The sequence below is a fragment of the Pungitius pungitius genome, chromosome 14 (assembly GCF_949316345.1).
Source record: "Pungitius pungitius chromosome 14, fPunPun2.1, whole genome shotgun sequence".
Lineage (NCBI taxonomy): Eukaryota > Metazoa > Chordata > Actinopteri > Perciformes > Gasterosteidae > Pungitius > Pungitius pungitius.
This window is the reverse complement of record NC_084913.1, coordinates 10,200,314-10,215,886: the sequence shown is the minus strand read 5'-3', so window position 1 is coordinate 10,215,886 and position 15,573 is coordinate 10,200,314. Positions and strand designations below refer to the sequence as shown.

The following is a 15,573-nucleotide window of genomic DNA, read 5'->3' as shown; positions in this document are numbered from 1 at the left end:
AATAATATGAGAGCAGTTGTTCAATCGACCACACCTTTCATTTTAATACCCCAAAAGTAATATCAAATTAAATACAGATGTATATCTTTACGGGGGGGAAAGGGGAGGTCTTTCTAATCTGACAATAATGGACATTAAACAGAACTGGTGGCACAAGACTGGGCTTTTTTTTAAGCAGTGAAACTATCCATTGTAAAGGCATTTTCTTCTACACCAGAGAAACACAAAGGAAACGCAATACGAAATGCAAATCAGCGCGATAAGTCTCTGTCAGTCTTCTCTTTCCCCTCACCTGCTCACACGCATCGCGCCAACACCGGAGGAGCATTTAAGCTCCCTTTGCCCGAAGGCAGCAGCTTCGCGCACAAACCAAAACAGAATTTTCATAAGGAGAACCTCATCGTGAATCAAGGCTTACACCCCGGGGGTGTGCTAGAGTCCCGACTCTCCGGGCAGAAGACTCTGTAATGGAGCCAGGCGCCACTAAATACCCCAAAGTATATCCATCTTCATGGAGACCGCTGAATGAGAGGTGTGTGCAGAGTGTGTTTTGTGTGTGGTCACCTCTGTCATTAAAAACGATTTGGCCATCTGAACGCTTTGTCTTTGTCCCTCAATCCAAACAGTGTGTCCCTGAGTCCTCTGTCCTCTGCCCCTGCCTGACCCTAAACCACTCTGGTGGAAGCAGCTAATTGGCCCGATCAATGAGCAGAGCCTTCTGGGAAACACAACGAGCCAGGGATCCAATTTCATTTTGCAAGTTCAATTTGGTCTTTATTGTCGGCAGGACAAGGGGTGTCATGGCCGTAATGTCACAGTGTGGAGACACGTGGGGGCGGGGGGGGCCCTGACTGACTTGTTTTTGGATCGGGTCTTGATGTCCGTGAATGATTTATGGTACACGGGTGGTAAAAAAGTGGATGGAATTGAGGCAGAGGACACCAATGAGGTCCAAGAAGGCTTTAGTGTTTGAGGCCCTTTTAATTCTATTGATTGAAGGGGATTGATTGCAATCTGTTACACTGAAGCCATATTCATACTGAATGAAGATTAATGGGACTCTTTGCTGTCCTGCTCCCAGATGATGGAACGAGCTCTCTGACGACATCAGGACCGCAGAGAGCCTTCACATCTTCTGCCGAAGACTCAAGACACACCTCTTTAGACTCTACCTTGAATAAAACACTAACAAATTGTAGCAATTAAACTGTACTCATAATGGCACTTATCTATAACGTGTTTTGAAACTGCTTGTTTGACGAAAATTGTACTTTTTTGTTCTTCTGAGTTTGTATCTCTACGGTTGAAATGCACTTATTGTAAGTCGCTTTGGTTAAAAGCGTCAGCTAAATGACATGTAATGTAATGTAATGTAATGTAAAGACTCCCACAGCAACTAGCAACTAGCGCAAGCTGTTATTTGTTGCATACAATTTGTGTGCACTTAAACGCATTGGCCGTGAAATTGTTGCATGCCGCATGTATTTGGTGATGCAAGCGCCTTGGCTCACAACAGGCTCATCTCTAATCTGTAAACACCATGTGACATGACCTCATTAGAAGACACCCTGCGGATTACTTTGGAGACTTTAATGATATGGTTATAATTTCTGCAACTGCGTGCGGGACGTCCTGGACTTCAAGGCAAAACTAACAAGGCGGATGACCAAACATTTCTAGTAATCATCTAACAGATGAGATAAAGTGGGTGTGAAACACTGATTGATCTTTTGCGGCAATAAATGAGATCAATTGTAGTGTTTGAGTCAGAGCTTAAGAACTCCAGACGATGACCAACGTGTAAACTTCTTTCTATAAAAACAGTCTCACAGTCAGAATAAACTAATACCAATGATACCAAGATCTCATGGATTTATTGGTGTGAAGAAAAGACAAGAAATGGGACTTCCTATCCCTAATCTAATCTGATAATAGACATTAAACAGAACTGGTGGCACAGACTCGGCTTTTTAAAGTTTTGTATAGGGAGTTGTTTTAACCTTGAAACCAAAATTTTTTTATTCTTTAATATGTGTATATATTGTCTAGATATTTTTGTTGTATTTAGAGAAGGATTTGTTCATTATCCTATTCATTTATTCCATTGAAATCTCAAAAAAACTTATTGTGCTGTGTTGGCTTTCACAATGGTTTTAATTTGCAAAATTCACTTAATAAATACAGCAGACACATACTAGGAAGACATGACTATAATATTAAAGACAATACATCAACAGTTGTCTCTAATCACTAAGACTAATAGGATTTACCTTAAAATCATAGAATTATTGGTACATAAAGCTTTATATAATTAGCTAGATATTTAACTACAGTTATTTTTTTTTACAAATTGTCATAGCATAGTACCTAAACTAAGCTGTTAATTTACAGATAATATCTGTGATTTTAGTTTTATATATATATATATTTTTTTTTAAACGAAAAAATCCTGCAAAATGTAGTTATTTTCTGTAAAATTAGGTTTTTTTTTACAGTCAGCTTCTTAAAAGCCTTCTCCGAAACCCCTCATATCACCACATCTGCTGCCATAGCAGATATTATCGCTGGCATTGCAGTCGCCGCAGGCAACATGGGGACTGTCAGAAATGCTTTCCTGGAGAGAGACAGATCCCCACAGTATTAACAATGACTTCATCCAGCTGTGAATGAAGAATAAACAGAGCCCTTCTTCTTCCAGGAAACTGAACTGTGCACTCGGTTCAACCAGGAAGCTGCTGTGATGAATGGCAACAGGTGAGACGTTGCACCTGGTATCGTGCTGCGTCTTGGTGGGCGCACACAAGCTCACGGGGCCGGCGAAATCTGCACCAAACAGAGTCTCATTTATCAAACTAATGTAGGGTTTGAAACCAGGGAGGAAAACAAAAGTGTTTGAATACATCTCATTTAGGGCCGTTGACTGTACTCACAAACCTCTCTAAAACCTCCCTAATTTGGCTCTTTCCACATGGTTCTACCAGGGGCATTAGGTGGTGGGAGAAGCCCCCCTCCCCCCCCACGCTGTCATGGCCCCTCACACCTGCGGACGTGTGCCGTGTCCCAAAGCGTCCTCACAGACAGTGAACGCACCAATGTTAAGACACGGGCGAGAGAGGAGATACAGGCGGCTGGGCAGTGCCCTCAAGTGGAGGAACGCGACCAGTGCTCCATGTACAAGGCATGCAGGAAGTGTGTGAAGATACGGATAGTACTGGACAAGAACCTTTAGGTATATTTCTATGTCTCCATGTTGTTACAATGTGTTACTCGTAAAGCATAAAACCGGTCACTCTCCACCAAGAGGGCAGTAGTTTGAGCAAATTAAGCAATTAAAATGATATTTTGGCCCACTTCTGAAGATTTGTGCATTGTCATTAGTGAATAAGTCAAATATGAAGTCACTCTAGCCTTATACCTAAAGACATTCTGCATTTGGGAAAATTAAACGATGCCGTTATTAAATAAAAATTACTTTATTTTTTTAAAATAAATGCATTTTTTTAGTCAGAAAACAGAGCAGCAGGACATGCAACCGCTGCTTCTGACACTGGAGGCAAACAAAAGCAACATCAGAGAAACAGCTGACTAGGCTGGGTCGCTTATGCTGATTCGTCTCAAACTATGTGGGTCTCCTTCATATGGACATTATTAAATGGCACACTTCAGTTGTGACAAAACCAGACAAAATTATATTAAAAAGGCAGTAAGCAAATCAAATTTGCCCCCCCCCCCCCCCCCCCAAAAAAGTATTATGCTCATTCTCCAGATGGGATCAAAACACAACCCCGAGAAAAGAAAACTGAAAACCAACAAATTAAAGTGGAAATGCAAAAACAAAGAGCACATTGAAAAGTCATAAGTATTTGAATTATTTAAAAAACAATTATAATATGTACTTGACAAATATCTTAAACAAACCTGGAGTTTGAGACTAGTGTTATCTTCATATATCTTCATATTTATATTCATAGGAATACTCAGTAAGGACACAACATAAGCAGGCACAATTCTGAATAATACACGTGTTGACAGGTGGCTTCTCCCCTCTTTTCTGAAAGGAAAAACTTCCAAGCACCCCAAAAAAGCAGAAAAACTGTACATTTCTATAAAACGTTTGTGTTTTTACATTAGTTACAAAAAAATAATACTTCATTTACTGATCCTTCATACTGAGGACAGAAGGACAAACAAACTTTGCATATTCATTCTTCAAACTCTGTGACCTTTTGCTGGTGTGTAATGATATAATTATAATAATACTATGCGGTGTGAGAAACAAGAATAAAGTTAAAGTAAAGATTGTACGAGGAAGTAATGATTCTTCATGTTGCGTAGTGTAATTAGCAATTATCAGGGTTTTATGTTTATCAAAAAAAAAATGTATCTGTTGAGATTTTAGCAACTTCTGGCCGCGCTCAAAACAGCAGCAATAAACAGACTTGTTGAGCAAATCGTCAATGCGTCTTGGCAGGTTTTCTTTCCATCAAAGCCAGGAAATAACAGGCATCTTGAAAAGTCAGAGCTACATGTAGAGTCTTCAAACATTTTTGATAACAAGGAACTGAGATAATTTAAATACACATGATCATTAGTTATCTTGGTTCAACATAACAACCCCAAACGTTTTTATTTATTAAAAAAAAAACTTGTTTTCAAGTAACATCAGATACACTGAACACTTGAGCTAATGACTTATTAAGATTACTCTTTTTTTGTTTGTTTCAAATCATTCGGAATAGATTTTCTAACCCACAAGACACTCATCCTCCTCAGCGGCAAACTGTAGTGTTTTTCCAGACATGCTCACAATAAACAGCCCATTAAATACAAAACAAAACTCGTGTCGACCAATACAACAACAACAACTCTCCAGAGAGACCCGACACAGAGGAGACAATCGCTCTGAAGCAAAGACAACGCACATCCAAAGCAAAAAGACATTTAACAACAGCTTATTCATTAACAGGACCGTATACTGTAGAAGTGCTTACATGTGACTTCAAAGGGATTGAACAGGATGGACACGTAGTGCTGCGTTCAGTGGCCTCTGCTACTCACAGACGGCCTAACGATCAGACTCTCCCATGAAGTCCGTCTCTTAGGATAAATAATTAAATATAGCTGTAAGTATCAGTGATACCGAAGAGAAGAGGGAAAGAGGGGAGGGGGGGGGGGTTCTTTGGGATTACATGTGGTGTTTGATTGGCTTTAAAGGGTATCATGGACGTTAGTTGGTAGTTCCAGGAGGAGAGGAAGGCAGATGGACAAAGGAGAACAGAGGGACTTCCCCGGTTCAGGTGGGTGTGAAGATTTACTGCATTCACCACAACATCAGCGTTATGAAGAAAATGACCTAGTCGGCGTCAACTGTAACAACGGAAAAGGGCGCGCGCTACCGTGATTGCAGCGCTGCTCTGGACTCTTCGACACAGCAATCAAACAAGACGGAGAAACAGGAGAACAAAAGAAGAGCCCAAACGCGGTGGTAGCCCCGCCCCCCTCCTGGGGCCTGACTCACAGACGCCCCCTGGTGGTTTAAGGGCAGCTCAGATCCAGCCGCTGGTCAGCTTGTAGAACATCTCCTCGTCTAGAGACTCGTTCTGGTCCTTGGCCCGCGTGGACAGGAAGATGTAGCCTCCGATGAACTCGTGGACCACCTTGCAGTCCACCTCGGCGCAGATGAAAGACAGGCAGGGCTCGTCGGCAAATTCCACCTTCACCTGAGCACACGGAGCACAAAGCAGCCAATAAAGAAACCGGCAAAAGGGGAATTTGTGTTACATTAGTCGAGTTGGAATTCAACCATTTATACTGCAGAAGCTTGAGAAAACCCCAATATTGAATTAGTAATCCTATTCAACGAGCTTCCCACCATCTTGATCTCCCAGTTGACGTTCCACTGTTTCATGTTGCTGAAGCGCCAGGTCTTGATCGCATCTCCAGTGCTCGCATCCATCCGGATCAAACGGTTATAAGTGATGCCAATCAGTTCGTCCCGCTTTCCACCCTGAAACCTGAGGAGAGGGAGAAGAAGGGAGGCCACTGTGAAACAAAACTGTGCAGATCCCATGAAAATCAGCATATACGACTCCAGCGTGGAGACGCATCGGCTTACTTTGCGAGGAAATGGGTGATTCCAAACTCGGGCAGGGACTGCCATGCCTGGATGAAGCGCATCTTGGCCTCGATGAGGCTCATCTGAGCCACATTTTGGTGGGCTTCAAGGATCCGGGCTGAAATCTGACAGGGACACAATCGCAAATATTACACTTCAGTGTGCTCCCACTATTTGAGTCCAGACAAACACCAACACACATCGGATGCACCCAAATCCACACAGACAAACACACACACAGTAAATAAACACGCTGTGGCTAATTGCATAAAGCCATCAGCATACACGGGGTCCGCTAATAAGCAGAGGGCTGTGACAGTAAAACTCTACTTCGCACCGCTACTAAATGGACAAACAAATATGAACCTATGAGCCCAGCGGGGAGCCACACTAAGGTAAACGTGCGGGTGTGCATGCAGGTGTGTGTTCAGTCATTTGTCTGTCGGGCAGCAGCACAGCATTTGATCAATGTATTTGGCTGGAAGAGCCGAGTAACAGAGACCTGCGGAGCCAGTAATAACTAATCCAGCACGGTGAACTTCTGCCAGCCTCCCACACGGTGCAGTCAGCTAATGATTAGCATTGAGCTACTTTGGAGGGGGAAAAAAACCAAAACGAATGCAAACACAGGTGTCTGGAATGAATGGACGGTGTGGATCCTTTCTTTTGCTTTACTGTGATGGATCCCTTAATTTACCCTCAGGATGTTTCTGTTCTGCCTTCTGACACGTTGCTACATCTTTGGATCAAAAACATGAATTTCTATGATAAATGTTCCCCATTACTGGTGAATGGAACTGCTGTTAAATACATGGTCCACGTATGTCACTGAATATGGTGTTTTTGGGATCCATTCTATTTGTCGCTAATGGTAATGTACGGGAAATTATAACAGATGTCTAAATGTTGTATCAACAGCATTTTGTTTCATCTGCTTGTTTAATGGCACACTGGAAACATCAGAGCCAGTGACAACAAAAACAAACAACAAACCAACAAGAAGGATTCCATCTATTCTACTGTGACCAACATGGTATACAATTCTACGTTTGGTTAGGTGAGGCAAACCGGACACACAAAGTGTTCAGTGTTTTGACACACATGCACATCCATGTATCTAAGGCATAAGAGACACCCAGTGGACACATAACTCAACTTACCAAGTCCCTGATAGAGCCTGGCTGAGGATGGGAGAAGGGCATAGAGGAATGAAGGAGATGCATACAAGGAGAAAAGAAAGATTGGACAAAGAAAAAGCAAGTAAGATCAATGTCAGGGGAGGAAAGATACAAAAACAATAGGGTCGGAGGCCCGGGTTGTAATAAAAGATGAGATAAAATAGTGGTGAGAGGGGCTGTTGAGTCTTCAGAGATCATGCAGTATTCAGCGACAACAGGGAGGAGAGCACAGCAGCAGTCATTTATTTTAAGAGAAAAGAGGAAGATTACACAGCATCTGTGTGGGCTCACATGGGGCAAGAAGGCACTAGAACCCCAGACACTTTACAAAGGCCCTCCACAACGCATCACAGAGCGTCTCCTCACTCCCCCTTTCATCCACAGGGGGGCGCCATTGCACCAGAGGAGCACACTTTGGAAGCCCCACGCCATAAGAATGCCATGGCGCCACACTCCGGGAGTTTATTATTGTGTCCCTAACGCTTGTTTTCTCTTGTGTAAATTTATCAATTTTGGCCAGAGACCACACCGGTCCTGAATATCTAAAACATTCCTGCCTGAGCTTCCGCTGAGAGCTGCAGCACAGAAGTCTCCTCGGGCCAGTCTTGCGACAGGAAGTCCAGTTTAAGGCAGATGAGGGGGGGGGGTCACAGCTGACTAGGAGCAAACAGGCCTTTTCCCCCCCCCCAGACAGCGCAGCATTCCCCGGCACGGCTCATTTCCTGATGCCCCACGCCCACTCCAGCATGTGTGTGTGTGTCACATACACATACTGCAAGTATGTCACTGCTCTTTCATGTTGTATGCCTGGGGATACCCCCCATCGGACTGTGGACATCGGGGAGGGGGGGGGGGGGGGGGGGCTAACCCAGAGAAGAAAAAAAGGCCCCCAGATGGTCACACACTGCGCTGAGCCAATACCCCAGCCTGTGTAAGTCCCACCTCCTTTTAAATCTCTGTTCAAAGCCACGTGTTATCTCAAAAATGTGAAAAAGGTTGTGATTGTGTGCATATGGTTCATAGAAGTAAATACAAAATCAAAGCAAACACTGTTTCACAGTTTGATTTAATGATGAGCTAATAAAATGTTACTGTACTTGATGATGGTTACTGAAGATTACTTTACTCTCTCTAGATATCCAAGTACATTTCAGGCCCAGATTGTTTCTGAGTCATCACCCTCCCCCTCCAACATTCATCTTTTCTCCAACAAGTTGAACAAAACCAGACTGCATGAGTCGGCTACGGAGAGGCCCCCCCCCCCCCCCCCTTCACTCACCCATCCCCAACTAACACGGCTTTGGCAGCCGTGTGCTCAGCTGTTCTAATGTACACACACACACACACACACACACACACACACACACACACACACACACACACACACACACACACACACACACACACACACACACACACACACACACACACACACACACACACACACACACACACACACACACACACACACACACACACAGTAATTGTAATTGTTGCTTGCTGCTTAATTTCCACACCTGGTCGTAAAGATGTTTAGACCACGTTTTAATACCGGATTAAATGAGCGCTTTCAAGTCCGGCCGCTGAGGCCTCGACACTTATGTCTCTGAGCGGAGAAAGAATCCGTTACGGCGCGACGCGGATCTACTGTTAAGCATGCGGAGTGCTGTGGACGTCCGCTGTCCTGGTTTCCCCTCGGACAGACGGGAGGGGCGAGGCAAAGGGAAGAGGACGAGGGTAAAGAAGGAGGAGGAGGAGGCTACATTCCAACTGAAGACGAGACCCGATGCCAGGAGGCGCCCATCTGGGAAGTATCAGAAATTGCGACATCTAACCCCACAACAGACCTGATCATCAAACAAGTCAATGCACACGTCGCAGCGAATAGTTGCCTTTGGTGTTTTCCTTTTAAACTGCACCCTTTACCTTCGCTTGCAAAGGTCGTGTTCCAGAAACATACCTGCTTGTTTTTGTACTTCTTCAGATAGCGCGGGGACACCAGGCATTCTGGGTTGATATCGGTGGTGATTGGCTCAATGAACTGAGGGTCAGGGTTCATGTGCTGCATCTTGAGGAAGGACAGAATGTTCTGGACCTCCAGGTTGTAAGAGCTGTCGGCCATGGTCTTCCCTTTGGAGGCCAGGCGACATGCGGCCATCCAGTGGGCGTACTGTTTCTCCTGGAGAGGGAGGACGAACGGTGATGATCAAAAAAATAAACGGCCAAAAAAAGGACGAATCCTGAAATCCTGAATGATTTCTAACTTCAGTCTCACCATGTCACACCGAAGCCAGATCTCATTCATGCCATCGGCCACCGGGATTAGCAACTTGATGTTGAATTTCTGACCCGAGATGTTAACATCTGGAGTTACCTCACAACCTGCAGATGGAAGCCAAAATGAGGAGGGGAAAAATAGGTCAAAGTTCACACAAATGCTTGAGACAAAAATAAGCATTGCATCGGCATGAAATGACATTCATGTGTGTTTGCACCTCTAAGATTCATTTGGTGAGCTGGTGTCCCATGTGCCTCCTCTTTACTCTTGTAACAGGAAATTGTGATATCCTTGAATGTGCACCAGTACTGCTTATAGCCCTTCAGTGTCAGTTTCTTGGGTCTGGAAAAGATGTAGAAAACAGAGGGAGATCATAAGAGAGTACAAAAGAGCCTCAAGTCCTAAGTCAGCATTGGATGTGAACATTAATGGGAAACAGTTTATCGCCCCCCCCCCCCCCCCCCCCTTCCCAACCGCTCGTGGTTGATACATTTAATGAGACAACCACACCAGGGACCACCTGCCAGTCAGCGAAGGCTTAAAGCCAAAATAATAATATGGGGAAAAAATACGCTCGGTCCAACTGTAATCATTTTGAAATGCTAAACTGAAAGCTCAGCCTGTAAACGCCTCTGGCAAGCAATGCAGCATCTTACACTGCGAAAAGCAGGCAGCAACTCTTATTTTGCCAGAAAAAATTGATTTCTAATTCTCTAAGAGACTCAACATATTTTGGACAAATGCAGTCTTTGCACACATTGATTCGCTGTATACGCATGTGACCTCGTGGGACCAGCTAGCTCTGTGTGTGGACTTACTTAAAGACTTTGACATAGTCGGCGAGCTCGGGAATAGACGTGATGTCACCCTAGGAGGAAGGGAAAACACATTGTTAGTATAAAACTCTGATTTTAATACAAAGCACCACAAGAACATGGTTAACCAAAACAATGACCTCATTCTCCACTTTGCTCGTTAAAACAAAACTTCTTATTTAATATCCCAAAGCAGAGTTCCCTCTGATGATAAGCTTAATAAACCTAAAAAGCTGTTGAGCAGAGGCAGCTGTGATAATGGATACGTAAATGTGTAACGTATCCGTGTCACATGCAGCCTTTGTTAGGCTCGTTTTGGTGTAAAACACCTCACGCCCCCGGGTTATCGCCAGATGACAGCCGCATTAGGACCTGTGTGAAATTCAGCACTTCCATCAAATCCATTTTAATTTCCACTTCCCTGGGTCAGTACACAGTGTCTATGTAGGTTCAACTTCCTGTTTCATACAGCTGACAAAAGGCACATGGTTCCTAATACAATGGAGCAATGAAGGAACAAACACACTGCCAAGCTGCTGCAGTCAAATAATTCACAACATGAGTATGGAACATGGAACATGTAACGCACAACCAAAAGGTATCCGCTGCAGGGAATCTGCAGAAGCATCAGAGTCTTCATACCAGTGAGTTGGACGTCTTCCCTCCCTCCAAAGTGATTTCCAGGTCTGACAGGGCTGCATCCACCTCATCCACCTCTTTCTCACTGTTGTTCATGTGGTTGTCTGAAGACATGATTGAGAGCTTGTTGATGTGGTACTGAGGAAAAGAAAGAGGCAAACTCAGTTAGGCTCATTTTCAAGTTATATTGCATTTGATTTTGTCCAACCAGATTTTTCAACTTTTTATTCATTTTTAAACATTTTGTATAAACAACCTTAAATGATCATTTCAGAGTTTTGGGTCAAACCGCAAACCTTTTCATGATCTAGAAATCCTCAAACGAAGGTTAGCATCATCTAACGGAGGTTAGCAAAGTCTGTGGTGCTGTGGAAAGCACAGCACTAAAAACCTACAATCCTCCAGTTACAAAATGTGTATTTCTGTGGGGGGGGGATGATAATGCCACACATAAACTTCAAGTAGTGGAAGAGGGAACAGCGGATCTCAAACACCTTTGTCAACACTTTTTTCTATAAAGTTTACTGCAGTGTGTGCTACCGGTGCACAAACCCTCCAACTTCATCTTATAAAAGCTATTTGGTCTGTAATAATAGCCACATAAATTATTTAACATGTGTTGGCATTTACGTTAGCGAGTGCTGCCAGTATGCAACAATGAGTTTAGCAGCGAGGAATCGGGGATAAAGATGAAAAGGCTAGTTTCAGGATGCCGAAAAGATGGAGAGGTCGATGGTGATGATTCCCTGAGAGAAAAAAGGGCGGTGGTTTGAACATTGTGTTCTCAATACGTCTCTGAATAGCAATAGGCTGTGAAATGTATTTCACTGGGAACACATGTGAGATCGAGCCAATGAGGATCACAGAACACTGGAACCGCCGATTCATCGGGATGAACTGAAAGGCCAACCGTTTTTACCGCTTAGTGTGAGTCACAGACACTAAATACAACTTGTTGACAAATGGCATTTATAATGTCAACCCATCCCCAACCCCCCACCAACATATGAATGAACAGCTGTCGAGAGAGTGAGGGATACAAAGGGAGAGTTTGAGAGAGAAATGCGAGGCCGTAGCCTGCTAAGGTTTCAGAATGTGGGACAAAGGGCTCGCTATGACATTCTATTCATCTGCTCTTCCACTTTAACCGTCTTTAAAGGAAAGAAGAAGAAAAAAAGATGGCAACACAGAGCGGCTCATTTCCTGTTTGTTTGCACGTGTGTCTGAATGTACGCATTTATCGGCTGAAGTTCAAAGCGAAGGCTGTCACTCAGGTCGCAGACTCTGAGGTCAGTTCTTGTTCTTGACTCGTGATTATCTCATTTCTCTGTGCGTCCAGGTGATAGCATGCCAACACCAACCAGCCACATACTGGATGTGGACAATCACTGGTCTCCATTTAGACTGTGTATCCACGCTCATCAGTGAATCATTAGCAAAAAAAACCCCTTGTGCTCATACATCTCCGCTGAAACATCGTGCTTGCTGGCAAACCTGCTAACTGATAGGTAGCAACAGGAGCCGCCAGTCTAAACACCCAACTTGGAGAAACAAGAAACCAGTTAGGTGTAATTATAGCTGGTCTGAGGAAACACACCTAACACCTTGGAGTGTGAAAGGGCTCTGAGAGGCATGAGAGCAGATCTTTAAGATGGTGCACCGCTTGGGGGCGGTTGGGTAGGGGGTCGGGACTAAAGCATTGGGTCCCGTGGCCCGGATGCTCTATAATTACCCCGGGGGGTGAGGACAGAGTGGCGTCCTCAGGTCTTGGAGCCCGCGGTTTATGACGGTCAGAAATAGCAGGGCACCACCCCTAGACTACCAGGGGGGTAAAGGGATTCACATCTGTACATCACTTCCATTGCTCCCTGTTTCCCCCGCTGCTAGATCCTCCATTAAACCCTGTCCCAGAAGAGAAAGCTGTGTGTGTCTGATGCTGCCAGAGACCCCACAGAAATGACTCGGTGACATAACCCTAACCGCCAACATGATTGAAATCCTTGAGTATTACAGAGAAAATTGCAGTAATATAATGCAGGTTTAGTCAAGAACATTTATCAGTTATGTCCTTCATGAGGACACACTAGGCATGGTTTCCACACTTATAAATAAATAAATTTTTAGTTCAAAGGCTAATGACCCTTTTTTCCCTATGAACTAGAAGTCAAAAAAAGGGCATTGATTGACATTCAGGCATATTGCAAAGCTCAATGGGAATAATGTGGGATAATGCACCCAGTAGCTCTTAGAACTTCTGTATAAATGTAAAATTGCAACGTCTAAGTATCCGTGCAGGGCAACTGGCAGCCCACCTAATTCATTGGCTTAGGGTTGAGAAGGCAACGTGCCCACTGCCTCTGAAGAAGAGGACTGCAGGTCTTCATACCGTGACAATTGAACGATGAAACAGGAAAATCTGGATTAGGCACAGACACACATGCAAGCTCCTTACCTGCAGGGCGGCAAACATCATCATTTCCTCCTCCGTGCACTCAATTTCCTCCAGCAGGATGGCCCACTTGGACTGTTCGTAGAGCTGGTTGACTCGGATGGCATCATACTGTGGAGAGGTTTGGCACAGAGGTTAACATGCAGACAAAACAGCAAAGAGAAACAGTCTCTTCCTTTCATACACAACTGGACCCAACTAGGTGTGTGTGTGTGTGTGAAGCGCTGGTTAGAAGCTTGTACGCGTAAACGCAATGTCACTCTCTACTGAGGAGGCATTGCAACCGATTTAACATAATACAATAACATCGGCGGGGAGAATTTCAAAAGAAAGATGTGCTATTAGCGGCTAATGCGGCCTCGATGCAAGCAGAGATGAGGAGTGGGCTGCTGAGGTCTGGTGACATTTCCGACTCCACGTGGCCAGATCATTTTCTCAGATTGTGTGCAGCTCCCTCTGGAGCCATGAAAAGCTTCATACTACTCTTTCACATGCGCAGAAGTATTCCCTAAGAACTGCACACAGACCATTAACAATTAAGTTTTATTTTGCGTTATCAAAACACTGACAAACTGGTCCCTTCGCTCTGCAGTCTTCTCTCTTTTGGGCGCCTGCGACTCAGTGGAGAGCAGGGTCGTCCTTCAATCAAAGGATCGTTGGTACAATGCCCGGCTCTACTTGTGCCCAGGATGATGTGTCCTTGGGGAAGAAACGTGTCCCCGGTTGCTCCCGTAGCTGGGACTACTGTGTGTGAATGTGTGGCACTGGTCGCTCCTCATCTCATGTGAGAATAGGTGAATAAGCTAATGTCCAATTTTCTGAACCGATAAGACGCTTTTTGGAAAACCATCAACGCAAACAAATGCGGTCATTGACTCAAGGTTAATGTGTACTGAATTGGCTGTGGGACGTACCTTAGGGTTGAGGTCAAAGAAACTGTGGTATTTAAACCTCAGCAACAGCACCTCATTCTCCTTTACATCCTGCTCCATCAGAGACCTGGATGAGTCCAACCACCTGCACGGAAAGTGAATACAGCGTCTTCAGAAACAAACTCTCTGCCTGCAAGTTTGATCACATCGCTAATATCGCAATCCACCAAAACATTTCTGACTGGAAGCCGTTTACCAAATCGCCCAACCACTAAGCAAAGTCTTCTCACCCCTGGTTGATTTTGGCTTTGTCCAGCAGGGACTGGGGCTTGTAGAGTTTGACCAAGATGTCCGGAGAGGAAATTGGCTGGCTGACCGCGAGGATGCTGGGGTTTCCCTCAGAGAGTGGGCTGTCCCCAAACCAGGCAGTGGTGGGCGACAGGGGGCTTCCATCTCTGGAGTCATAGGTGGGGGTCATAGTCTTACTGTAGAGGCCTGGACTGGAGTAAATGCTCCCTGAAAACACACAGTCATTTGTTAGTCCCCAATAGTGCAGTGAGGTCGAAATAAGAAAGAAAAAGGTTATCTTCACTCAACAATATAACGTTGTCTTACAATGACGCTACAAAAAAAAAAAAAAAAAAAAAAAAAAAAAAAGCAGTCAAACACCGGAGTGCATGTTCACAAATACTGATCGTCAATAAAAACAACATCAGGGAAATTGGGAGGGGACACTTTTTAAAAGGCACGCACACACACGCAGCCCAGCCAGGCCAGCTAGCAGTCAACGGCACCATGTGACTACCAGCACACACTTTGCAAATAATTGGCTTCAACCATGACCTGCTGCTGATGGCGAGATGCTTGTGGATCAGCATGCAAATGGCACAGAACATGATCTGGGGCACCCATTTACTTAGTAAAAAAAAACCTTGCAGGACTGCACTAAACACAGCAAACTACACAAGTCGCCACACATAAAGATATATAGGCGGATGAATGGATGATAAGAAAAAACATTTTCGATTAAAGAATAATCAGCTACATACTACAAGTTTAAATCTTCCACGAATAAGGGCTAGAAACTTTTTTTAAAGGTTTTATCTGTTTATTCTCCCTTCTGCATTTAAATTAGTCTCAGTAATGTGTCTAAATTAAAACCACCAAAGGGAAGCTTTGTGCATTTCCTGTTGGCTGGCCTCACGGTAGTATTTGCGGCTCCACATC

At 44.3% G+C, this 15,573-nt stretch overlaps 1 protein-coding gene across 4 annotated transcripts in view; it reads right to left on the bottom strand.

Annotated features, from left to right (window-relative positions):
* Positions 1–4,139: 4,139 nt before the first annotated feature.
* The window catches only part of fermt2 (FERM domain containing kindlin 2), a 31,761-nt gene continuing 20,327 nt past the window's right edge, over positions 4,140–15,573 (bottom strand). For 2 of the 4 annotated variants that reach the window (XM_037486641.2, XM_037486644.2), the window contains 12 exons: positions 14,637–14,862; positions 14,389–14,491; positions 13,478–13,585; positions 11,029–11,163; positions 10,390–10,439; positions 9,789–9,913; positions 9,569–9,675; positions 9,254–9,472; positions 7,276–7,296; positions 6,116–6,240; positions 5,873–6,014; positions 4,140–5,720 (listed from right to left, as the gene is read on the bottom strand). In XM_037486641.2, the coding sequence (XP_037342538.1) occupies positions 5,547–5,720; positions 5,873–6,014; positions 6,116–6,240; positions 7,276–7,296; positions 9,254–9,472; positions 9,569–9,675; positions 9,789–9,913; positions 10,390–10,439; positions 11,029–11,163; positions 13,478–13,585; positions 14,389–14,491; positions 14,637–14,862 (1,535 nt within the window). In that variant the 3' untranslated portion in view covers positions 4,140–5,546. The remainder of the gene's footprint in view (positions 5,721–5,872; positions 6,015–6,115; positions 6,241–7,275; positions 7,297–9,253; positions 9,473–9,568; positions 9,676–9,788; positions 9,914–10,389; positions 10,440–11,028; positions 11,164–13,477; positions 13,586–14,388; positions 14,492–14,636; positions 14,863–15,573) is intronic. The other 2 variants (XM_037486643.2, XM_037486645.2) reach the window with 1 other exon arrangement.